Raw genomic sequence first — 27,732 nt, 5'->3', positions numbered from 1 at the left:
AGGTGGACTCTCAACCACTGCACCACCAGGGAAGCCCTTCAGTGGTTGTTAACCAAAGAAAACTAGAGTGCCTGTTTTCTTCTCTTTTTATTATTCTCGTAATTCTTCAGTCCCAATGAAATTTGAAATTCCTGGGTTGAAATTAGACTTAAACAAGTGATAGTTTGTTTCTGAATTGACTGTGATTAGCTTTCCTTATGGTGGATCCATTTCCTATTGTGAGGTAGAGTAATAAGGATGTGTGTAGAGTTTTAGATACGGCTACTTAGAGTCTTTCTAGAAAGTTGTAATCTTATTAGAATAACCACTAAATGAAAAAGGTTAGGCAGCAGAGACGTAGATATTTGTCTGCCTCTGTAACTACCTCTCTCTCATGGACCTTACATAAGTCAGCTTACCTCATTACCCCTAAAAACCAAAGTTATGTATGTGAGAGCAGTAAAGGTAAAACAGGGATTTGTCAATGTGTAAGGTATTACTGTGTCTGTTACTGTACAATTATCATTCGTTATTATTATTACTACCACCACTAAAAATAGAATGTAACTTCTGCCTGCTTGTGGTAAAAGACTGGAACATATCCATATGCCCTCTAGAACAAGAAGTTTTTGCTATGAAAATTCTCATGCACATCTTTTAATCCTGTCAAATAGGTCCATCTTTTTCTTTACTAATAGATTCTTCATTAAGTTTCAAGAAAGAATGATTGTATTGTTTCATACTTTCAAGATATAGTTTTGACCTTCTAGACCACTTAGGAGCTGAACAAAATTTAATATTAGAAATAGGAAATACTTTAGTTGAAAGCCTGAGTATCCTACTGGATACTGGTTTGACTTGTGATCCCTTAGAAAATAACCAAGTCTCTATGAGCTAAATTTTCTCTAAACCTCATTTCACGATATCCAGCTTTCAGAATAGCTGGAAAATTACCATTTAGACGCATTTCATTTTTTAATGCATTATAGACATTGTTGTTCAAATAATTGCAACTCCATTCCTCATAGAAAGCTTATGCAGTCAATCCTTTATTTAATAATAGTACCCTTTAATTGTGCATGTAGAACGATAATGGAGAGAGAGAGGAATGGAAATGGCTAATTTGTTTTATTATACCATGTATTGGGAAGCATGAAGAAAATCAAATCGCTTAAATTACAATTTCAAATAAAAAAGTTTCTTGATGTTGGTGTACTCTAACCTCTGAAAACATTTTACAAATAAAGAATCAAGAAAATAAATATTAACAGCTCTGGGGAAACTTCTTTAATCATGGAACTATAACCACTCCCTGCTGCTAAAGTCTTAGATTGCAGAAATGCATCCGATTTACCTTTCAGAATTATTAGGTATAAAATGGCATATCACTGTTGTTATTGTCTTTTTCTCCCTTCTTATATTTTTTTGCAGTGAACAATAAGTTATTTTGTACCCCTTTTAATTCTCCCCCGACACACACCTTCTAATACCATCACCTTGGGGGTTAGATTTCAACATAGGGAATGGGGGGAGACACATTAAGTCCATAAGAGAGAGGAAAACGGATGCTATGTGAATCTTCTCAGGACGCTTTTAATTCTTTGTTCCTTTTTGTTTTTAGGAGTTGTACAGATGTGCTGTGCTGCATGATCTTCATACTGTTCATTATTGCCTACATTCTTTTAGGACTTGTGGGTGAGTAAATACAGGTATAGAAGATATTTAACATTTGCTAATTAAATAACTAAGTCAATGTCACATTTTTAACATTAATCATTTTCTTCCAAGATCCTTCTTATTATCGATTATTATATTTTCTGGAGGGAATGTACCTCACCAGGACCCACTGGGTAGCAGATGCAATGAAAAATAAACACAAAGCAGTTTATCCAAAGGCAAGCCTAAATTACTTAGGTAAATACAATTATACAGAAGAACAAAAAAACCTTATGGTTGCTTTTTAATCATTTTTACTTTTGAAATTTTATTAAGCAGCTAATAAAGTTCATGTTGCTATTTACTAATAAGAACTAGGGCCTAGATAAGTTTAAGTAATACATAACCTTTTCTTTTTATGAGTAAATTAAGAAGAAGTAAGAATTTCACCAAATAGTTCATTGACATATAGGAAATCCTATTGTCTTTGCCTACCAGAAAGAGATATCCTGTTGTTCATTGTTAGATTAAAGATTTTTCTATGGAAGTGAAAATAAAGAGGGCAAATATAGATGGTCTTTATTTGGGTTGTTTTAAAAACTACCAAAGGGGATCAACCAAGATGGCAGAGTAAGAGGACATGGAGCTCACCTCCCTCCACAAACACATCAAACATACATCTACATGTGGAACAACTCTCACTGAAAACTAACTGGAAACTGGCAGAAAGACTCCAAGGCTGTAAGAATGATACACACATAATTGGGTAGGAAGGGGAAAAAAAAAAAGCAATCAGATCAGGACCTGTGCTCCTGGGAGGGGACTTCAGAGGGCAAGAAAGATCACACAGTTGGACACTCACCCTGGGGAGTAAGCAGTGAGAGCCACAGATTGGGTGCCCCAGTCCTGGGGTCCTATACAGAGGAGATGAGCCCTCTTAGCTGGTTGGAGGACTGCTGGGTCTAACAGGGGGCTGTGGGAAGCGTGGACTCCAGTTGTGAGGAACACTCATGTGCTGTCTTGCCCTGAGGCAGGATGGTGAGTGGTCTGCTCTAGTGGCTGCTGAGTTTCCCATAACTGCCTTGGCACACACCCAAGCCAAGCAAAGGCTCTGATTCTGCTCATTCCATGTCACAGAGCAGCACTGGATCTGGGGCAGCCATGACTGGGGAGAAGACTCGACCGTGGGATGCAGAGATGAGCTAGTCCCTGGGCATGGCCTGGGTGGGATGGTGGCAGCCACTGTTGAGCTTACTCAAGCAGTGCATCTGAAGTAGCTCCGACCTCTGACAGCAGCTGCTCCACCACAGCTTACCCCCTGATCACAGGCCAAGTATCCACATAGGCCTCACCTGCCCAGTGATATGGCTCAACAACAGGGCGGGGGTGGTGGAGGCTGAGGACAGTGACCTGCTGTGAGGAGCAAAGGGGACTTGCACCTGAGTCTGCGTCTGAGCGGAACAAGGAAAACAGTTGTGCACGGTTGTGCGTGCCTGCACAGGCAGTGCATTAGAGACAGCTTGGACCTCTGTCTGCAGACAACAGGAGCAGAGAGCCCTCACATGCCCCACTTGCTTCAGCAGTCCCCCACTCTGGGGCAAAAGTGCCAGTTCAGAGAAAGGGGAAAACACACACTTAAGGGGAACAGAGCCAGCTTGAGCCCGACCCTCAGGGCTTCTGCTCCAGCAACTTGGGCTCAGACCCTACCCCTGATAGGGCAGTGACAGCCACTGAGCAGAAAGGAATCCCTGCCTCACACTGGGCTCCAGCTCTAGCCTCTCCATCTCTAGCCCCACCCCCTACCAAGGTGATAGCTGCCAGCAAACCCTGAGGAAAGATGTGACTTGGATCTATATCAAATCCAGTTCTCCCACCAAAGGCAGTGGACACACCGCACCTGTACAGGAATGGCCCCGCGTAAGAACAACCCTTCAAGCAACAATAGGTAACTGTTTCACCTAAATTCATAGAGGCAGAGAAAGTTAAGCAAAATGAAAAAGCAGAGGAACTACTGTCAATTAAAAGAGCAAAAGAAATACTCTGAAAAAATAATGAAATAGAAATAAACAATTTACCAGATAAAGAATTCAAAGCATTAGTAATTAAAATGTTTACTGAATTAGGAAAAAAAGTAGATGTATACAGTAAAAATTTTAACAAGGAACTATAAAATACAAAAAAGACCCAATCAGAAATGAAGAATTCAATAGCTGAAATAAACACACTAGAAGGAATGAAGAGCAGACTGAGTGATCCAGAAGAATGTATATGTGATGTGAAAGATAGAATAACGGGAATCACTGAATCAGAACAGCAAAATAAATAAATAAATAAAAACTTGAAACAGTTTAAGAGATCTCTGAGATAGCATTAAGCATATGAACCTTCACATTATAGGAGTCCCAGAAGAAGAGAGAAGGGGATTGAAAATGTATTTGATGAAATTATGGTTGAAAACTTCCCAAACCTGAAGAAGGAAATAGACATCCAGGTACAGGAAGCACAGACAGTCCCAAACATGATGAACCCAAAAAATACCCACAGCAAGACATACATAATTAAAATGGCAAAAGTCAAAGCTAAAGAGAATTCTAAAGGCAGCAAGAGAAAACAAGGAGTCATATACAAGGGAATCCCTGTAAGGCTATCAGCTGATTTCTCTGCAGAAAGTTTTCAGGCCAGAAGAGAGTGGCATGATATATTCAAAGTGCTGAAGGGAAAACCCTGCAACCTACAATACCCTACCCAGCAAGATTATCATTTTGAATAGAGGAAATGTTAAAGGGTCTTATCTAAGTGGAAAAGAAGTAAGAATCTAAAAGGGAAAATCTCACTAGGAAATGCAAATATATAATAAGGGCTGATGATCAACCACTTAAAGACTAAAAGACAGAAAATTCTAAAGCAACTATAGCTATAATAAACAGTTACAGGTGTTCCTTAAGAAATAAGAAAAATCTCAAATAAACAGCCTAAACTGCCACCTAAAGGAATTAGAAAAAGAAGAACAAACAAAACCCAAAGTCAGCAGAAGGAAGGAAATATTAAAGAACAGAGAGGAAATAAATAAAATAGAGATTTGTAAATCAGCTCTACTTCAATTTAAGAAAAAACTACCAAAGGAACTGGTGTGAATATTTTCTGTAGAAAGATTTCACCATTGCATATGAATGTATTACATTATCCCCAGAGACTTAAGTCCTATCCCTTAGACGCTGACTTAGGAAACTTTATTATTATTGGTGGGAGGGAGTGTAAAAGTCAGATAATAGCTTCTAGTAACAATAATTAATGCCTAGAGTTAATGTGGATAGATTGTATCAGCAGAAAGAAGGCAGTGCCTACCTAGAGAACAATGGAAAATACTTTTCTCTGGTCTTCGGTTTTATCTTCCAGTAAAGAGAAATACTTTGAGAACAGCAATTGAAAGTAATTTCCAAAATATCATCTGAGTAATACCAGGTGAAAACTACACATAAATGGGGAATTCAAAAAAGTAAGGCAGGAAGATAGGGAAGGAGAGAAGAATAAAGGAGTATAAACCACAAAACCAAATAATGTGCTCTTAGGTCTTCAGAAGATTCCTTTTTTATTTCTTCAGTGTATTTGAACTTCTAAACATTAATGCATTAGTAGCACAATACATAAATATATAAATTGAATATTACAATACAGTGAATTTTCTTATACAACGAATAGAATTTTAGCTTCTCCAACTTTGGGACACACGTCTGTCTCTGTAATTGTTTTGTTTTTACTTTTTGTCATCGAGTGGAAATATGTTGCATGAGAGAAAAAAAGATTTGGAGTCAAGCAGATCTAGGGTTTCCCCATATTACTTGGTGGACTTGAGCTACTTTCTAAATCTCAGTAGTTTTCTCACCTGTAAAAATATGGAAACACTACCTACTTTGCAGGGCTGTTATGAGGAGTAAATGAAATAATATCCAACTGCGCCAATAATGCTACATAAGAGTAAGAGGCAGTACTTCATTTGCTACCATTGTATAATCTAGCTGTTCTGAATTTTAATAAATTGCTTTTAAATGTAATTTACTATTTTGTTCCTATAGCAACCCATAATTTTGGTTATTAAAGTTTGAATGCACAGAGGGACTTCATAAGGATCTCTTATTGTGACCAAAATCTTTCCCTTAGGAGGCGTTATGGCATAATTGAGTAAGTCTCTCCTCTGTATCTCAGAGCCAGTCTCTTGTAATCCATAGAGAAATGCCTTCTGTCCTTATCTAGAGCTGGGAAAGCCACTACAACTCTCTCCCTTGTCAGCACGGTAGAAGGAATGGGAGTGTGTACTGTCATTCCCTCTGGAGCAAGATGAGAAATTTCCCTTTTTGTTCACGATCTCCAGATTCAGTTTGTAAATGCCTTAATTCACATAAGGAAATTGGAAGATAAAGATTCCTCAATGAAAAACTGTGTGTAATATTGGATTAATTTAGTGTTTCCTCTAAATTAATCCTTATGCCACTGATTAAAATGAGCGACTCACAAAATTTAATATATGTATATTTCTCATCCCTGAACTACAAATAGCCATACTTGCCTGTTTCTAAGATAAACTTAACTCTTACAATGCTGGACTAAAAGAAGAATGAAGGAAAACGCTTGGCAGAGGTTAGTAGGAGTGTTAAGAATTTTTTTAAATGAAAGAATGTGTACCTTCACCTGAGGAAAGATGAAGCTAAGTCAGTTTTACTGATGTGTTGTAAGTAGTTTTGCATCTTTTGCCATTTTGTTAGATCAGGACCTTCTTAGGGTTACTTTCATCCATGTTCTTTTCATAAGAAGTGCTCCCATGAAAGAGCCATGTTTCTTACAAATTCTTCCAAGAAAAAAACTGTTCTTTGCCCTTTATGTAGAATATGGCCAGCTAGGGTAACACTTGGATGCAACAAAGGCACTTGACATTCAACTGATGAAAGGCAGAACCTCCGTTCAAGTGGGTGAAGTGGAGTCTGGGTTGACGGTATCAAATCTCCTTGAAAGGTCAAACATTTATGGTAATAGCCCTCTTTTGTGCTACTTCACTGATGGGTGCTATTCAATTGTGCTAACTAGAAAAAAAGAATAGGAATATTTATTATGCAAATTGTTCTTGCTGTCCTTGTGCTAACATTATGTATACAATAGCGCAATTTTAACATTCAATAATTTTTTCTTTCTTTTTTTTTTCAAATGGATTTCCAATTGAGAGAGTTAGTTATTTCATTGTTGTATTTACACAGGAAGCACTTACAGTTAGGGTCTGAAGTTTGTTTTTGGTTTTGTTTATTAATCTTCCTCCTAATTATTCCTGTTAATTGAGAAGATAGGAAGTTAACAAGAAAGTAAATTTATGCAAACAAGCCTAGAACTCTGTCACTATCCTGTGAGAAACCCAAGCAACATGGAGAAGCCCCGTATAGGGGTCCTAGTCAATAGGCTGGGCTGAGCTCCTAGGGATAGATAGTGTTTACTGTCAGCCCTGAGGGTTTTCAGATGATTGAAGCCCCATTCAACATCTGGCTGCTTGAGAGAGCCCCAAGGGGCTCAGTTAAGCCTTCCCCAAATTCCTAACACCCAAAGTCATGAGCAAAATAAAATGGTTGTATTAAGCCAGTGGGTTTGGGGGTGCAATAATAGATAAGCAGGACAAAACTTGATATCCGGAAGTGGGATGCTAGCTTAACAAAACCTAAAATATGGGCATTGGTTTTGGAGACCAGGTGGTGTTCAGAAGCCAGGTGGATTTTGAAGGGGTTGTTGGCCAGAGTTTGAAGGAAAGGGAGGAAATGTAATTGGAAGCAGGAGGGAAGGACATTTTGTTATGCGGTGGTGAAGGTTTGGCAACACTGTTGCCAATGGTAATTAGGAAATATACCTAATGAATTCAATGATCTAGCTAAAGACACCATCCTTACAAGAGGAACCAGCCCTGAAGAGCTTCATCAACCCCTGGACCTGACTTAGGTGATGAGATTCAAACCTTTAGCTTGAGCCTGATGCCTTAATTGGATGAGGCTTCTGGGGATCCTGGGAGAGTAAAAGCATATTTGATTGTGGAGGGAATGTAAAAAGTTTGCAGCCACAGGCTGAACTATAGTAGTTTTAACACATGGCTGCAAACTCTTTGCCATTCCTTTCATCAAGAGGTGGGGTCTGCATCCCTGTTTCTAGAATTTAGTGAGGTTAGGGATTGCTTCTCTAATAGAGAATGAACCAAGGCAAAACATATCAGTAAAGGGCCTTGATGTGCAAGTAATTTATAGATCAGTGCAAAGGATTAAAGGAGGGCCATCATGGGTCGACTGGAAACAGCGGAACTGAAAGTACCAAGTACAGAAAGGAGGAGGTTTACATAATTCAGTCTTAAATCCTTCATGGAGTGAGGTGGAGAATAAACAAAATAGCTGAATTAATAATCAGATGTAGTCCAGCTTGACCACATCATTTCTGGTATTAAAGTACATGTTCATTGTCTGGGGGTAGCAATACAGTCACACATCTACTTTTCCATTCATTGTGTTCATAGCAAGAATGATACTCATCTAGCATATCATTCTTTACCCTGACCTGGACTGCCCTGAAATGTCAAGGGAGGGGGCAGTCTTATTTCCAGTTTCTCATTGGAGAGCAAGACCTTGTAGTCTACTGGAGCTCTGATGTTTTGGTTGGTGCCATTTGGTATCATTTCTTAGTGACTTGCTTGTCTGGATCCTTCCACCCTTGTAGTGGTTTCCTACACTGGGATCCAAGACTATAGCTTTTTAAGCCTTTATACCATGCTCAGCCATTTCTCCTCAAAGAATGGCTAGTATCAGAATGCAGCCCCTACTCTTAGACCCTTCTTTTAAGCCTAGGACAACAGTCCAGTCTCTGCCTTCAAGGTATTTGTATTCCTTTTGGCCTATAGACCTAGTTCAGGGTCAGTCTGTTCTGTCCTAAATTAAAATCTCAAGGAGAAACATTTAGTTCTCGTCCCTTCCTTCTCTTAAAGCTAATTAGTCTTCCCATCCCAAGGGATATTAGAAAGGGAGAGAACCATATTTTCATAACTGAGAGGTCCCTCAAGTGACTTTTTGAAGAACAAAGATAATTCCAAGATGACTTTTTGATACTGTCTGTACAGAGAAGCAGTGGACAGTCTCTCTTACTAATAAACAAATATAGTTTTTAAAATTGTTATGCCTCACCAGGCATCCCTTGGTATTGAGCTTAAAGGTATGATCCTACTATTCATTGTAAGTGGACACTGGTGATGGAGAGTGAATGTGACAGGAAGTCACACTGTGCCTTTAGTCTACGTCAGAACTAAAATGAGCCTATCTGGCCACAGCTTGGAGACATTGTTTTAGCAAAAAAAAATTTTTTTCAATAAAAAGGTAAGAAATTTAAACAACTCCAGTTCCATTATTTTAAAAATTTTTCTCGTAAACTTTTCTTAATGAAAAATTTATTGTATTTATAAATAACCAGAACCAGTATTAAATGTCCTTTTGTATTCTTGACGAATATATAAATGTTTACAAATAAAACTACATACTTATACGTTACTATGGAAGCCTTCATTTTAAAAGGAAAACTCTTAGTTTTGACTGTTACTGGAACAGATTTTTTTTAATGCTGAGTGAGATTTTTACTGTTTGTTGTATTTTGCTGAATGCACGAATTCTAGAGGATTTCAAGTAGAATATTGTTAGCATGAGAGAGATTGATTTGTGCTCAAGGACACGACCCTAAACTCACCATTGGGTGGAAGAGGCCCCCTGTGAAATAAGAAACAACGTTTTTCTTATCCAGGCAACCGGACACAGGGCTGCTCCAAAAATGTTTCTACAGCAGCAGTGTCATCAACACAGATTTTCAAATTCTGTATCATGTGTCCTATTATCTGCTTCATTGCATTTGTAAATTGCTTGTGTTAAAAAGCCATAAGCACAATTTGGCAGGCCTGTTCCTCACATATTAAAACAGTTAAAATGTATCTTTAAGGGATACAAAATAACGATTTGAAAGCCGACATTCCTAACCAGCAAGTGTTTAGGGAATGCCTTAGCTGCCCCAAACAGATTTGCAGTTAATTTTTAAGTGTCAGTGCAAGCAGTTGGTCTAATCACATTTTCTCCTTGACAGAGGGCTTTGTAATGGCTGCAACTTCTGACTCAACCCTAGAGCACAACAGGAACATACTTTGCAAATGTTTGGAAATAAGAGACAATACTAGGTAATAATACTTGCTCCTGCTATTTCAGTAACAGGATATGAGTTCCTTGATGTGAGTGAAAAGAAGATTTGCCTGAATAAAGTTTTCACCCATCGCTTATCAGTCTTTGCTAATCTGCTATGAATTACCCAAATAGGAGTGTTTCACAATTAATTTCTCTTCTTATCTTTCTCTTCTCCCTGTCCCTCTCTCTGTCTCTCTGTCTCTGTCTCTGTCTCTGTCTCTCTCTCTCTCTCTCTCTCTCTCTCTCTCTCACACACACACACACACACACACACACACACACGCATCAGCTACACTTAGTCTTTTATAGTTATTTCTAAAATAGCAAGAAAATTAAGGGAAAAAGATGATTGATCCTGATTTGTATTGATTACTGTGTAACTTTGTCATTTGGTTTTATTCACCAGTATAATCCAGGCAGTTTTATTCTAGAGCCTCTGCTCTTAATCACCATGCTATACTGCCTTTTATTTAATAAAGAAGACGAATGAGGAGTCTTTAAGTAATGAAGGATACTGAGAGAGGGGGCAGATCAGAACCCCATGATACTCTCTCCTCATGCTTTCTCTCCCTCCTTTCCCTCCATCGTCTAATTCCACATAGAGTTGGACTTAAAACAGAGAGAACGGCACCAGAGGCGTGAGTGAAAAGCACGTATTGTTTTGCAAGCAAAAATCATGAATAATTTGGTAGCTGCAGTCTTGCTCTGTGAGACTGAGTACATGTTCACTTTGCTGCAGCGTCATTGTTTACATTCAGTAACCGTTTGCAAAATTAGCCTCTATTATGTACACACTAAAGAGAGGACCATATTCTTTATGATAATCCACACCTATTAGTAGATTTGGTTTTTTCTTTCAGTTAATGCTTGTGCTATAGAGTAAATAAAATTATGTCAGACAGTATCTCATTCTTTGGGCTTTTTTGGCCAGGAAGACCTCAAAGGATTTCATAGATCTTTCTAAAAAGTGTATTTAGTAGTAGATGTTAATAATGAAGATTACATGTAGCATTTTCAGATATAATAAATTGCATCAGGTTTTAGGAACAATGAAAGCTCTTCCTTGACATAAAGCAATGGTTGCCAATTATAGAACCACATTAAGCAAGTAAACACCAAGATGAATGATACTGAATGTGTGGTGACCTTGAGTTTTTCAAGGAAAATTTGATAGGAAGAGAAGGACCCACTTGAACAGAGCCTCTGCTATGGATTGCACAACCGGCACTGACAATCTTGTTACGCTGAAACAATCTCCCTGTAGTTCATTGTATAAAATAACCTAAGATACTGCTTCTCCATCCAGATCTGGGACCATGCTCCAGCCCACGTGTGCACCCACTGACCTCCTTTTCATCCCAGTACCCATCGTGCCCCTCCCCCTCACGGGGCCTTGTCCAGGTGTCCGTCGGCTAGAAGCGTCTTTGTGCCTCTCTTCATTTTTCAGATCTCAGCTCCCGCATACCTCTCAGGGACATCATACCTGGCTTTCCTCATTTGATCATCTGCCTCTATGAATCCCTCTCTCTGTACTACATATTGCTTCTTTGTAGTGCTTGTCAGAATTGAAATTTCACGTCTGTGCAGTTAATTCATTAAGATCTACTTCCCCCAGTAGACTGTAGGCTCTAGGAGAACAGGGACCTTTATATACCCAGAGTTTAGCATGGTGCTGACACAGAGCAGGCACTCAAAAAACATCTGGAGAGTGAATGAAGGAAAGGATAAATAAATTTTTGTCTTCATTATTTCCAGCCACTTCAATGTGAATCAAAACCTTGAACAGATTGTAAATAGTAGTAGACTAACATCTATTTAGATTAACTAGAAAAAGAAGCATATTAATGTAGCAAGCATAAAGTCAGACCTGCTAATACAGAAAAAAACAAAGGTGTTGTGGAAAGCCTAATTTGATTTCTTAGTTATTGGGTAGTTTTTCCATTTTCTTTCAATTCTATGTATTATTTACAAATATGCTTTAAACATACTCTTTGTCCCATCTTTTACTTCCTATTCTCACCCCTTGCATTTTACAGACTCTGAAATTTAGAATGTGTGTCATTTTGCTCTTTTCTTTTGCTGTCCTATGTGGCAGTAAATTCTGACAAAAGAGTCTGAAAACATTGTACCTCTGGTAGTTTTTTGTTTGTCTTTAATGAATTCCTGAATGTCTTGCTGAATATATCTAAAGTTTCCCCCGTGAGTAGGCTGGTCACTTGTTCAGAACATGGGCTGGGTATTTTTCTTTCTTTTTTTTTTAAAGATTTTTTTGACGTGGACCATTTTTTAAAAATCTTTATTGAATTTGTTACCATATTGCTTCTGCTTTATGTTTTGGGTTTTTTTGGCCATGAGGCATGTGGGATCTTAGCTCCCTGACCAGGGATCGAACCCACACCCTCTGCATTGCAAGGCGAAGTCTGAACCACCGGACCACCAGGGAAGTCCCTGAGCTGGGTACTATTCATTTAACCCCTTGGATCTCTTCTTTACCCCACTCTTCACCCTGCTCTGTCCCTAGAGAAGTTGGCTTTTATGATGACATCCACAGGCTCTCTTGTCCCCTGGCTTCCAGTTTGGTCTGTGGGAGGTATCAACAGTAGATTGGAGTGTAAGAGAATGGTTTTATGGAGTTTATTCCTCTGATTCTCTTGCTGGTAGGTCACTGCAGGTTAACTGCACCTCTCTACCTAAGGCCCCAAGTCCAGTCAGTCAGCTCTTTCCATTTGGCTTCTCTCTCTGGATTTAGGGAACTCCTTCCTCCTTTGCCCCTTCAGGCCTAGAGGTAAAAATGACTCCCTGTTGTAGCTAGCCTCTGGGTTCTGAACCAACTATTCTTCTCCTTAACTCTGCCCATACCTTTGTAAATATTTCTTTATTAAACTCTCTGCAATTATCTTGTGTGACTATAACATCTATTTCCTGCTAGGATCTTGCTGTATTCTAGAAAACAGCAACCCAACCTGAAAGGCTTGCTTCCTAGGTGGTGCTTTAACTGGATCTTGCATAGGGTGTTTTGTTCCATAAGGATGGCTATTCTGGGTGATTGAGCTCAGTGTTGGTTATCCACTGCTGACAGATTTGTCACATAAGCATTGTTGGGATCCTGGTCAGCCTTTGTGAATAAAAGTCCATGTTATCCAAAACCCATGCATAATTTTCATCCCTATTGTCATGATTACTTTTTCACAAAAATCATTGAACAATTACTTTTCCATCTGGTTATTGAAAGCTGTCTCTACAGAGGGGTCTTTACTAAGCAGCCACATGAGACATAAATATTTTCATATTCTGGGTCCATTTGGAAGTCAGTACTTCTAATATTTCTTAAACTGCCTTGCCATTGGTTGTCTAATATTTTTTCTTTTCCAGCTTGTGATAACGTGGCCAAATCATTGGCCTCTGTCTATGAATAGATACACGTTTCAGATTCAGTTCATCTCTTCTTTCAGTCAAAGTAGATAACCAGAAGAATGCCTCCTGATCTGTGCCAACAGATGCTCCACCTGTAAATCTGATTTGATTTTTTTGCTTCCTAGTCAAATAATCACAGGGACATTTCCATGAGCCATAGGTATGTGTTAAAGCCGCGCCTCAGGAGTCAACACCCTATTATTGTGAGCAATCTTCTTATGAAACTTTCTTGTGCCTTCATGACCTCCTCAAGCGTTGTATGAATACACCACTTCTACTCAATAAGGGAGTGCTATTGGGCACAGCCAGCTTTAGGCTTGATGGATCAGATAACATTCAGTTCACTGATGGACTTCTCATGTCATTAGGTGATCGTTCAACGTTCAGGAGGTACTTCTCAAAAGAAGAACATTTATTTGCTGAAAGGATATGGATTTTCTCCAAAGCCATAAGAACCTCCAATAGGCATTTGCCATATAGACCTAGTGGCAGACCTGCTAGTACAGTAACCTGGATTATCTGAAAAGCACTTTATTTCTTGGGGCAGCCATTAAATGCTGTGCCTCTTTTTTAATAACAGAAAATGCAAGGTACGGCAACTTATATTTTACTTTGGAGGAGATATCACTACCAGGCCCTCAGATCTTACTGGAAGACTTCTGTATTTTCATGAGGTTTATCTCCTATCCATTAGCACACGTATGTCTTTGTAAGACATCCAGGTTACATGCTATCCAATATTCTCCAGATCTTATCAGCATGATGCCATCAGTGTAAGGAATCTGTGTTGTATCCTGTGAGGTAAGATATTATATTAAAATCTTGCAGACTAGGGCTTCCCTGGTGGCGCAGTGGTTGAGAGTCCGCCTGCCGATGCAGGGGGCATGGGTTCGTGCCCCGGTCCGGGAGGATTCCACATGCTGTGGAGCGGCTGGGCCCATGATCCAAAAAAAAAAAAAAAAAAAAAAAAAAAATCTTGCAGACTAAATTGTGACAAAGAGCTAGGAGGTCAAGTAACTTCAAGGGGAGATGGTGAGGATGCAGCACTATCCCTGCCAGGTGAAAGCAAATGCTCCTGGTGTTTTATACTTACTGGGAAAGGAGAAAGCTTTCGTTAGATCAATTGCTGCATGCAAGCTGGCAGAGGCTGCTTTGATTTGTTCCAGCAGAGAGACTACAACTTGAACAGCAGCTAAAATTAAGGCCATGACTTGGTTAAGCTTAAGCGAATCCATTATCATTCTTCAGAAACCATCTTCCCTCTGCACTGGCCAATAGTAAGGCCCAATGAATGAATGAATGATTTAACTTAATAAGAATATGATGACTGACAATTCAGTATGAATGATTAAATGGGAGTTTGACTATATTCTAGACCCACCCTTTAAGATAAAGTTTTCATATTAACTGTTTTTTAAAGAAGTAAGGTAAATTGGTATCAGATAACGTGTAATTGGTTAGGTAGGCCCTAAGTCATATTTTAAATCAAGTTGCAGGCTCCATGTATTAAATCATATAGCGAAGCAACAAAAAATACTTAAATCCTAGGAATTGTAGCTGTGAGTTCAAAACATGACAAGAGAAAATAAAAATAGAAATAGAAATCAAATAGAAAATAAAATTTAAGTATTGTGAATATTTAGGTTGAAGGAGAGAAAGATGATTTAACTGCTTCAAGTATACAAAAGATTTTTAAAAGCTAGATAGTAGTTAGTTATCTATTGCTGCATAACAAATTACTCTCAAACTTGGCAATATAAAGTAAGCAAACATTTCTTATCTCACAGTTTCTGTGGTCCAGAATTGGGAATAGCTTGGTTGTGGCTCTGGCTCTGAGTTCTTTATGAAGTAGCAGTCAAGATGTAAGCCAAGGCCACACTCCGCTGAAGGCTTGACTATGGTGAGGTATCAGCCTTCTAGATGGCTCCCTAGCACAGATGTCACCACGAGGCTTCAGTTCTTGCTGACTGCTGACAATCGTGGGCTTTTTCTATAGGACTGTCTGAGCGTCCTCATGACATGTCAGATGGCTTCCCCTAGAGCTACTGATCTAAAATAGAGAGAGAGAGAGCAAAGAGGAAGCTGCACTGCCTTTTATGACCTATTCTTGGAAGTCACCAAATATTATTCTGTCACATTCTATTCATTAGAAGCAAGTCACTAAGTCTAGTCCACACTCAAAGGATAGGGAATTAAGCACCACTATTTGAAGGAAAATTGTCAAATAATTTATGGACATATTTGAAAGCTGCCAAACATGCTGATCAGCTGAATAAAAGTAAATGGCATTATTCAGGTCTTTTGTCCATTTTTTAATCAGGTCGTTTGGTTTTTCGAGGTTGAGCTGTATGAGCTGTTTATGTATTCTGGTTATTAACCCCTTATTGGTCATATCATTTGCAAATATTTTCTCCCATTTAGTTGGTTGTCTTTCCGTTTTGTTGATGGTTACCTTTGCTGTGCAAAAGTTTTTAAGCTGATTAGGTCCCATTTGTTTATTTTTGCTTTTATTTTCTTTTGCCTTAGGAGATGGATCTAAAAAAATATTACTACAATTTATGTCAAAGGCTGTTCAACCTATGTTTTCTTCTAGGAGTTTTATGATTCCCAGTCTTATTGGGTTGGCCAAAAGGTGCCTTCAGTTTTTAAGTAAAAATAAAAGGCACATTTTTCATTTTCACCAAGAACTTTATCGAACAACATGTTCGCCCTTTTGTTTCACTACCTTCTGCCATTTTTCAGGCACCTTCATAATTCCATCTTCCAAAATATTTTATCTTTTTGAGCAAAGAACTGTTCCAGGTGCCTTTTACAGTCTTCCAGGGAAATGAAGTTTTGCCAATTAAGAGAATTTTGTAAAGACCAAAATAAATGGAAATCCGAAGGTGCAATGTCTGATGAATACGGCAGATGAATCAGAACTTCCCAGCCAAGCTGTACCAGTTTTTGCCTGGTCATCAAAGAAACATGCAGTCTTGCCTTATCCTGATGGAAGATTATGCATTTTCTGTTGACTAATTCCAGATGCTTTTCATCGAGTGCCACTTTCAGTTGGTCTAATTGGGAGCAGTACTTGTTGGAATTAATCGTTTGGTTTTCCAGAAGGAGCTCATCATAGAGGACTCCTTTCCAATCCTACCATATACACAAGTTCACCTTCTTTGGATGAAGACCGGCCTTTGGTGTGGTTGGTGGTTTATTTTGCTTGCCCCATGATCTCTTCCATTCCACATTGTTATACAGTATCCACTCTTCATTGCCCATCACAAGTTGTTTTAAAAACAGAATGATTTCATTATGTTTCAATAGAGAATCTCATGCGGAAATACGGTCAAGAAGATTTTTTTCACTTAACTTATGTGGAACCCAAACATCAAAGCAATGAACATAACCAAGCTGGTGCAAATGATTTTCAACGCTTGATTTGGATGTTTTGAGTATGTCGGCTATCTCACGTACAACGTTGATTGTTCTCAGTTAATGTCTCGATTTAATCGCTATCAACTTCAACTGCTCTACCCGACCACGGAGCATCGTCCAGCGAGAAATCTCCAGCGTGAAACTTTGCAAACCACTTTCGACATGTTCCATCAGTCACAGCACCTTCTCCATACACAGCACAAATCTTTTTTTTTTGCATTTCGGTTGTGTTTCTACCTTTCTTGAAATAATGAAGCATAATATGCCGAAAATGTTGCTTTTTTCTTCTATCTTCAATATTAAAATGGCTACACAAAAATTCACCAATTTTGATAAGTCTTTTTTTTAAGTGCATGCTGATATGACAGCTGTCACATGCAATCTAACAAAATGGTTTCCAATGAAAGACAACTAAGTGCTACTGGAGCCATCTTACGGAAAAAGTAAACAAACCTTTTGGCCAACCCAATACATTCAGGTCTTTAATTCATTTTGATTTTATTTTTGTATATGGTATTAGAAAATGTTCGAATTTCATTCTTTTACATGTAGCTGTCCAGCATTCCCAACACCACTTATTAAAGAGACTGTCTTGGGGCTTCCCTGGTGGCGCAGTGGTTGAGAGTCCACCTGCTGATGCAGGGGACATGGGTTCGTGCCCCGGTCCGAGAAGATCCCACATGCCATGGAGCAGCTGGGCCCGTGAGCCATGGCCACTGAGCCTGCGCATCCGGAGCCTGTGCTCTGCAACAGGAGAGGCCACGACAGTGAGAGGCCTGCGTACAGCAAAAAAAAAAAAAAGAGACTGTCTTTTCTCCATTGTATGTTCTTGCCTCCTTTGTTGTAAGTTGACCATAAGTTCATGGGCTTATTTCTGGGGTCTCTGTTCTGTTCCACTGATCTATAAGTCTGTTTTTGTGCTGATACCCTATTGTTACTATAGCTTTGTAGTATAGTCTGAAGTCAGGGAGTGTGATTCTTTCTCAAGATTGTTTTGGCTATTTAGGGTATTTTGTGTTTCCATACAAATTTTAACATAGACATTTTTCCAAAGAATACAAATGACCAACAGGCACGTGAAAAGATGCTCAATGTTGCTAATCATCAGAGAAATGCAAATTAAAACCATAACTAGATATCACCTCATACCTGTAAGAATAACTGTCATCAAAAATAACACAAATCACAAATGTTGGCAAAGATGTGGAGCAAAGGGAACCCTTGTACACTGTTGGTAGGAATGTAAATTGGTGTAACCACTGTGGAATACAGTATGGAGGTTTCTCAAACAAACAAACAAAAAAAAAAAGCGTGACGCAGTGGATAAGACTTTGTGCTCCCAATGCAGGGGTCCCGGGTTTGATCTCTGGTCAGGAAACTAGATCCCACATGCATGCCACAACTAAGAGTTTGTGTGCCACAACTAAGGAGCCCACAGGCCACAACTAAGGAGTCCATTGATGCAACTAAGGAGCTGGTGAGCCACAACTAAGGATCCCTGGAGCCTCAACTAAGGAGCCTGCCTGCCACAACTAAGACCTGGTGCAACCTAAATAAATAAATTAATATTAAAAAGAAAATGCAGTACTAAAAAAAAAAATAGAGGGCTTCCCTGGTGGCACAGTGGTTGAGAGTCTGCCTGCTGATGCAGGGGACGCGGGTTTGTGCCCCGGTCTGGGAAGATCCCGCATGCCGCGGAGCAGCTGGGCCCATGCGCCATGGCCACTGAGCCTGCGCGTCCAGAGCCTGTGCTCCGCAATGGGAGAGGCCACAACAGTGAGAGGCCCACGAACCGCAAAAAAAAAAAAAAATAGAACTACCATATGACTCAGCATTTCCACTCTGGGGTATATAGCCAAAAGAAACAAAAACACTAATTCAAAAAGATACATACACTGCAGTGTTCATAGCAGCATTATTTACAATTGCCAAGATATGGAAACAAATGTCCATCAACAGATGAATGGATAAAGAAGATGCGTATATACATACAATGGAATACTACTCAGCCATAAAAAAGAATGAAATTTTGCCATTTGCAACAGCATGGCTGTACTTGGAAGGCAATAAGCTCAGTGAAATAACTCAGACAGAGAAAGATAAATACTGTATGATATCACTTATCTGTAGAATCCAAAAAATAAAACTAGTGAATATAAAAAGTATATGGGATTAAATTATAAGAAAGAGCTCCATGATAGCATATCCCCCAAAAAATCAGGGAGGAAAAGAGCACGTGAAATCTATATATTTTGGAAATTTTTAAGACTGTGAATAAACATCTACATCAGTGGCTCTCAACTGGAGCAGTACCACTGCATGGGGGGGGTCTTCTGGAAATTTTGAGTTGACTTTTTGATTGTCACATGTTTTGGAGGTACTACTGTTTTTTAGTGGGTAGGTGGAAGCCAGGGAAGATAGATGCCTGGCAATATCTGGGACAGTTCTGCAAAACCGAGAATTGCCCCGCTTCTTGCCTAACTTTCCCATGTACCACTCATGTAGGTGACAATTTGCTTTTAAATATTTGAATCTAGAACTTCTGTTTTAAAATTACAAATTTTTATTTTTGCATGGTTTTAATAACTACCAAGAGAACTTGAGGAAAGATTGTACTTTTTTGGTTGGAATTTACTAAAATTTTTTCATTTACGAAAATTGTATCATTGACAACACCACTTACAGTATTTGAGTCTCCTACACAGTACACCTGAATCCTCCTGCAATTATAACTGTTACATTCAGTGATTCTATCTATAGCTGCAAGTACCTATTTTACTCTGTCTTCTAACTTGGTCACATGCGAGCATTTACAATATTGATATGCATACTGTTTAATTAGAACTTATTTTCTTAGTTCTCATTTACATCACAGCTATTGTTTTTTTTTTTAAAAGAAATTGTGTGTGGGGGTAGATGAGTTATGTATAAATAGTACTTCAAGATTTACATAAAAGCAGCATTGTCAAATATTCGTTATAAAAAGGATGTGTTGGGTATGACGGAGTTGAGGAGGACTGACATACAAACCCATGATGCTACAGCACAATTAATCACCTTATATGAGAAGTCCTGACATTTGTGGGGAAATATTCTAGAACAGATCGAGCCAGAAGAAACATAAGTGAGTCAAATGTGTAATGTTAAATTTCCTAGTAGCTACATTTAAGGGAGTTAAAATAAAAAGATGAAATTAACTGTAACCAAATATTATCATTTCAAATATACTCAATATGAACAGTATTAATGAGATATTTACATTCTTTTTTTGTTGTTGTTCATACTCTCTTTAAAATTAAAAGGTATTAATGAGATATTTACATTCTTTTTTTGTTGTTGTTCATACTCTCTTTAAAACCTGATGTGTATTTTGCAGTTACATTATGTCTCACTTCAGATAAGCCACATTTAAGTGCACAGTAGACGTATGTGGTTAGTGGCTACCATATTGGACAGCAGAGTTCTAGAAGTTCCATGAATAGGGAAATTCCAAGAAAGGGAGTAAAATGTGAGAAGCCCCTTACTTTACTAATGGACAGAATGACTGCTACTGCATATTTCCTTTTCCTCCTCCTTTTTTCCCTGCCATATTCCTCCACTGGAGGTGTGGAGAGATGTGGACTTAATGGAGAAGATAAAGCAAACTAGATACCCTTGACTGAGGTGACTTGGTTGAACTGGCCCTTGAAGCTTTCAGCTCAGACTTGATGTTCCAGCTCAAACACAGAGCATATGCAGCAAAACTTCTGTGTCAGAGGATACATGGAGAGGTGTAGCAGCAGCTTAGTAAACAGCCACCTGCCATAATTCAAAACTACAAAATCAGGAAGGAGAACTCTTCCCTTGACAAAGGAAGATGTTCATCTTCCTTTCCTTTGTCTTGGGCATCAGATCCCTGTCAACCAGACTCTCTCCTTCTCCTGCCAAGTACAAAGCTCTTCTTTACAGGTGGCAGAGGCTCCAAAATTACCTGTGTTATCTCCTTTCCTACCATATGTGTCTAACATACTGCTCATCCTCATTTAGCTGATATCCTTGTTGTTTCCAGTGTTAACAAGCTCATTCCTAATCTATCCTTTAGTAGGCAGCAGTATAGTGACTATAGTCTAATGTTTAAAGCATGAGCCCTAGAGAGCAACACTCCTAAGTTCAAACCCTGTTTATGCCACTTAAAACCTGGGTGATCTTGAGAAGTAAATAAAACTCTGAGCTGCAAATAATATCAGAGGTGAACATATCTACTTCATAGGGTTATTGTGAGACTCAAATGAGAAATGGATATAATATATTTAGCATAGTACTTGATACATGTAAGCAATTAGTAAATTGAAGCTCTTATTATTATACTGTTTCCTCAATCTATAATTCTTTCCCTACTCCTTGTCACCTCCCAGATTCCTTCTCAAATCTTAGTCATTTTCTAGTCTTTTCCAGGTCCCACCTCTTCTCCAAGCCTTCTACAAACTTTATTCTCTCCTTTTCATGTGTTTGTTGAGAACTCTGACATAAACTATACTGGTATTGACTTCTAGTACAGGACACAGAGCTGTCATTTAGTAAGATATTTAGCTGAGTGGCTGATGATGAAAAAAGAAAAAAAACTACAGCAGGTGTTGCTGATGCCCCACCCCATATCCCCTCAGTCCTTCCAAGTTTGCTTGCAGCTATGGCAGATAGTTTTATCATGCCCACTGACATGGCAACATGGGCAGATGTTCTCCATGGTTCCTCAGAAGGTCCCCAGCAGCGTGGAGTCACCTCACCCATAACAGTATCCCACTCGTTAACATGCACTTTATTGGCTTTGCTCCCTTCCCTGTCTCACTCTCTTCGCCCCCACTTAATCACTTCCCAAATTAACTACGTGTATCAAAGTTCTTGTCTCAGTGTTTGGTTTCTGTGAAACCCAAATAAGACAGGACCTATCATTACTGAGTCCATATTGCACGCCAAGCACCACGTTAGGCATTCCACTTTCTTTATCTTCTTTCATATTCTCAACATTCTTTGGGGCTGGGTATTATTATACCCATTTTTTTAGTAACAAATTGGAAAGCGAAGACTAAAGTATTTAAGTGACTTGTTCAGGGTCATAAAAATATTAAGTAGCAAACCTAGCAATCCAAATGTTTCTTCAGGTGCCCATTTTGAATTAATAATTGTATAGAAAAGGAATATACCATTTAGGGATAAAGTTAAAAGAAACATATTACAGAGTATAGAGTCAGGTAAAATTAGAACTCTTAGGTATCTGACAAACTAAGATATAAAAGAAGAATTTAATAAAATAGTGCCTGGAGACATTATACATTGAACACTTAGATGTCATTTAAATGCCTTATTTATAGTCCACTTTCTTTATCCTGGGAAATAAAGATGGGAGCATATGGCAGCAGAGAACTGTCCGAATGAGTCAGATTTTGTAAGAAGGTATTAGAAGATGAAACTGTCAATGCCTCTATGACATTGAAGAAAGAATTAGACAAAGGAGACTTTTCTGGGTACTCAGATACTAAAAGGAAAGGCTTGGATGGATGAGAAAAATTATTGAGAAAAGTGTCTTTTCCATATTAAAATTCTCATTCAGAATTGATTTATTTTTATCTTCCCAAGTCACACAGGCTATGTACATAAGAGTGATTGGATTGTAACATGAACTGTCAAATCCATTACATGTGGGTAAGGAGATAGCTGGAAATGTTAAAAGAAGCAAAGGACAAAGAGATATGTTTTTCATATACAAAGGCAAGCATTAGGTGACCAATAAATTTCCCAGATTTTTAGGAAACGTATTAATCAAATTAGAGAAATTAGAAACATTTAGTTAGAATTAGGGAGTATTGCCCAATTTAGCTAATGTACGTTGCTCTAGTCTAGCTGATAAGTATATAAGGGCTATGAGTTTGTATGAGGTAGAGCCCACCCAGCATCTTCAGAGAAAATAGAGCGAAATCTTTAATTTCATAAAGTTTGAAAACACTTGATATTTATAGGCAGCTTTGAGATTATCAGACAAAGTGTACAGTGAATTTTTATTATGTGTTACTTCTGAAGTTGCTACTGTTCGCCTTTACAGTGTCATAAGGAATCATAAAGAACTAGCCAATTTGAATTGGGTATTATAGTTTCACTCCTTTGAATTTTTTGTAATGGTCTTCACTTATGTATAACCCAAAAGAATTACATCATAATGGGTACTGCAAATTTATTAGCTCTGCTATGAAGTCATTTAGTTTTGAGCCCTAGCAAAAGTGACTTCTTGCCACCCAAGCATTTGTAGTGTGCCCTCTAGTTCACATTTTAATAAATGTCATTTTCTAAGTGCATTACCTCATGTTTTGGCTACAACCCAGATGAATCCTGAGAGAATAAGAAATATGCTTTCTGACTGATTCAGCCATATTTTATTTTACTTTTCATTAAGAAATTACTCTTTTAAGAAAATCAATAATCTTTTGTGATTGAGGGGAGAGGTTAGTGTGTTGCAATGGTGCATTCTAATTTCTCAAATCAGACTGCCTTCAGCCAGCTGTTGCTGATTTTTTTTGTCTTTTCTTGTTCCTGCAGCCTGGGTCAATGGTGACCCCAGAAGAGTGGCCTATCCTACAGACAGCCAAGGCCACTTTTGTGGCCAAAAGGGCACCCCCAATGAGTGAGTATGGCCACTTTGCTTTGTCTGATTTTACTGTCTAAGCTGGAACCTAGAAATCACTTTCACGTCCTACTCATAAGAGGATTGAAGTTCATAATAAAGGACTTCCCTCCCCTTTTCCCCAGAGGCAGTTTATAAGCAGGTGGGATGTTTCATACTATATGACTTAAGACAAGATGTCATTGTTCTGCAGCATTTTATTAGAACACATGAAGACTCTGCTTAGTAAAAATATAATTGTACTGGGTGAATTGGACCAGTGATTTTATCAGAAACCATATTTTAAAATGCCTTATGAAATGGGCTATTGGAAGACTGAGTTCTGAGGAGCTGCTAAAAAGCTAGACAGTGCAGTTGTTAGAATTGTTTTTACCACAGTGTCTACTGATAAATCACTCCACCTTTCAAAGTGAGGGGCACACCTAGAAAGTCTTCAATGAGTGGCAGGCCAGCTTTTCAAGACAACTAGCCTGCTGCCGACAATGACCCTAAGTAGCTGAAACAAACAAGGGGGAATGTTCCATTAAATTCCTTTCTAATGTTAATTATAACAGAAGTTTTCATTTATGAAAGCAAGTTTTCTTTCTTCATCATAAAGAGAAAACAAAACAGAAACATAGATTTCATATTTTTAGAAATTTTTTTCTCCTTTCTCACTGGTCCATTTTTTTTCTGGTAATACCCAAGTTTTTACTCAATACCCTGGTTCTTCATAACCAATTCAGTTTCTATAAAAGTTAGTATTGAAAGGGTAAGAAACCAAGGCATCAGCAGCGCTCTCTACCACCAAAAACAGCAAATAGGAGTCTCAGAATATTTCTATTGTGTCCCCATGTTGCCCACCCATAACTTGGAGCTTATTATTCCAAGAGATAAACAGATTTTAAAAATAGGTTTAGGAAAGGGTTAACAACACACACGGAGTAGAATTATTATGGACAATCAAGAGAAACCAGAAATTTTGGTGAGGTTGGGGGGTAAATCCTTAATCATGTCAGGTTGAGTTTATGGCGGGTAAGCTGACATCTACAAAAGGTCCTCATTGCCTATTAGAGACAACTAGACTAAATTCTGATCTAGGATGGTAATTCTTATCTTAACCTCAGTAACTCTAAAGCTCCTAGACATTGCCAACAAAACCTTCACACTATGAAGGACAAAGAAAGCACCAGGTGGTAAAAAGATCACACAAATCTCTAGTTCTTTAAAACAGGCTATTTTTAAAAGGGAAACGTTTCCCAGACCTAAGCCAATGACCCACTTATTTCCAACAAAAATGGGATACCACAATTTCAGTACATAAAGATCATTCAAAGACAATCCTAGTGTAACAGATATGTTCTTTAAAGTATTATTTACAATAACAGTATACTGGAAACTATACAGATATCTAACAATATGTGGATGGTAGTAAATTATGGCCCATGTATTTAATAAAATATAAGGGAGCCATTAAAAATGTATGTTTATATTTTTAAGAATTGATTATGTTAATTTTCTTTATAGTTTTTGGATTTTGTGTCATGATTATAATTGCCTTCCTTCTCCTGAAAATAACATTTAGCTATATTTCTCTAGTATGTCTATGGTTTATTAGAAGTTATAAATTTCTAATGCACTTGGGATTTATTTTTGTGTATGGAATGAAGTAAGAATCAAACTTTCTTTTTTTCCAATTGCAGCACCAGTTGATCTCAGAATAGTTTGTTGAAAAATATGCTCTTTTTCCTCTCTGATTTCTGATACCACAATTATCATTTGGTAAATTTATATACTTGTTTACAAACCACCTATTGTATTCCAAAATATATATATTTTAAGCCTCTCAATTGTTTTAATTCTTATATAAATGTGTATTAATTTGAAAAGATAAGTTACTTTAAATGATTCTGACAGTTTTTAGTAGTAAGTGAAAATATTTATGAAAATATCAGATTTCAACCCTTAAAACAGTGTCAAATTATCATAGAACTAGCAGAAAGAAATAAATACAATTACAAATATCAATTTTGAATGTGATAAAGATGGGATTCCAAGTCAGTAGCCAAAGAGTATATTATTAAATAAGTGGTATTGAGTTAACTGAAATGACATTCATGAATATAAAATAAAATTGGATGTTTATCTCATACATTATACCAAAATGAATACTGAAACATGGAAATATTGTATATAAAATATACAACCAAGAAGTAACAGAAGAAAATGCAGGGGCATGTTAATAGAATAATGGGGTAAAGAAGTTTTTTCTAAACATGACCCCAAAGCCAGAAAATGTAACAGAAATTTTAAAGTATGACACAGAGTAATCCCACTTTAACCCACAAAGTGGTATACAAAGTTAAAAGATAAGTGGAAATTCAGGAAAAAGAAAGTTTTTCAACATGTATACCTGACAGTGGGTCAGTAGCTTTATTATATGAACTACTTTTATAAAATCAAAAAAGAAAAAGATGATCATTCAGTGTAGAAGTTGGCAAAAGTGATAAACAGGAAATAACATGATATAATGGCCAATAATAACAGAAAGTGCTGATCAACCACAGTTAAAAAAGAAATGCAAATTAATAGAGATATTACTTTAGCTTATTAAGTTGTCAAATAAATTAAAAAGATTAAAATTTCCAGGATTGACCAGAATGAGAGGAAAAAAAGACATCTTATTTTCTACTGGTGGTAGTGAAATATGATAATATTTATCATATTTTATCAAGTATTTATGAAATTTGTATGTTCTTTTTGATTCAGCAGTTTTTCTCCTAGAACATATCTGATGGAAATTTGCATAAACATTCCTAATCTTATAGGTACTATGAAATAGTAATAATAAAATGGAAACAGCCTAAGTGTCTATCAATAGGAGATTGATTAAATGAATTACGCTAAGATCAGGAACAAGACAAGGTTGCCCAGTCTCACCACTATTATTGAACATAGTTTTGGAAGTTTTAGCCACAGCAATCAGAGAAGAAAAGGAAATAAAAGGAATCCAAATCTGAAAAGAAGAAGTAAAGCTGTGACTGTTTGCAAATGACATGATACTCTACATAGAGAATCCTAAAGATGCTACCAGAAAACTACTAGAGCTAATCAATGAATTAGGTATAGTAGCAGGATACAAAATTAATGCACAGAAATCTCTGGCATTCCTATACACTAATGATGAAAAATCTGAAAGTAAAATAAAGAAAACACTCCCATTTACCATTTCAACAAAAAGAATAAAATATCTAGGAATAAACCTACCTAAGGAGACAAAAGACCTGTATGCAGAAAATTGTAAGACACTGATGAAAGAAATTAAAGATAATACAAATAGATGGAGAGATATACCATGTTCTTAGATTGGAAGAATCAACATTGTGAAAATGACTCTACAACCCAAAGCAATCTACAGATTCAATGCAATCCCTATCAAACTACCACTGGCATTTTTCACAGAACTAGAACAAAAAATTTCACAATTTGTATGGAAACACAAAAGACCCCGAATAGCCAAAGCAATCTTGAGAATGAAAAACGGAGCTGGAGCAAGTAGGCTCCCTGACTTCAGACTATACTACAAAGCTATAGTAATCAAGACAGTATGATACTGGCAAAAAAAACAGAAAGGTAAATCAATGGAACAGGATAGAAAGCCCAGAGATAAACCCAGGCACATATGGTCACCTTATCTTTGATAAAGGAGGCAGGAATATACAGTGGAGGAAGGACAGCCTCTCCAGTAAGTGGTGCTGGGAAAACTGGACAGCAACATGTAAAAGAATGAAATTAGAACACTCCCTAACACCATACACAAAAATAAACTCAAAATGGATTAAAGACCTAAATGTAAGGCCAGAAACTATCAAACTCTTAGAGGAAAACATAGGCAGAACACTCTATGACATAAATCACAGCAAGATCCTTGGAGAAAAGACAGCCTCTTCAATAAGTGGTGCTGGGAAAACTGGACAGCTACATGTAAAAGAATGAAATTAGAACACTCCCTAACACCATACACAAAAATAAACTCAAAATGGATTAAAGACCTAAATGTAAGGCCAGACACTATCAAACTCTCAGAGGAAAATATAGTCAGAATGCTCTATGACATAAATCACAGCAAGATCCTTTTTGACCCACCTCCTAGAGAAATGGAAATGAAAGCAAAAATAAACAAATGGGACCTAATGAAACTTAAAACTTTTGGACAGCAAAGGAAACCATAAACTAAATGAAAAGGCAACCCTCAGAATGGGAGAAGATATTTGCATATGAAGCTGTGGCACATATATACAATGGAGTATTACTCAGCCATTAAAAGAAACGAAATTGAGCTATTTGTAATGAGGTGGATAGACCTAGAGTCTGTCATACAGAGTGAAGTAAGTCAGAAGGAGA

General features: G+C 37.7%; 1 protein-coding gene across 1 annotated transcript in view; it reads left to right on the top strand.

The window, feature by feature from the left end:
• Positions 1–27,732, top strand: part of SLC44A5 (solute carrier family 44 member 5) — a 158,474-nt gene that overhangs the window by 58,297 nt on the left and 72,445 nt on the right. Inside the window, exons 2-3 of the mRNA XM_024734564.1 lie at positions 1,601–1,674; positions 23,265–23,349. Of these exons, the coding sequence (XP_024590332.1) occupies positions 1,601–1,674; positions 23,265–23,349 (159 nt within the window). The remainder of the gene's footprint in view (positions 1–1,600; positions 1,675–23,264; positions 23,350–27,732) is intronic.

This window comes from Neophocaena asiaeorientalis, unplaced genomic scaffold (assembly GCF_003031525.2).
Source record: "Neophocaena asiaeorientalis asiaeorientalis breed wild unplaced genomic scaffold, Neophocaena_asiaeorientalis_V1.1 scaffold15, whole genome shotgun sequence".
In the NCBI taxonomy this organism is placed as follows: Eukaryota; Metazoa; Chordata; class Mammalia; order Artiodactyla; family Phocoenidae; genus Neophocaena; species Neophocaena asiaeorientalis.
This window is presented reverse-complemented; position numbering and strand designations above follow the sequence as displayed.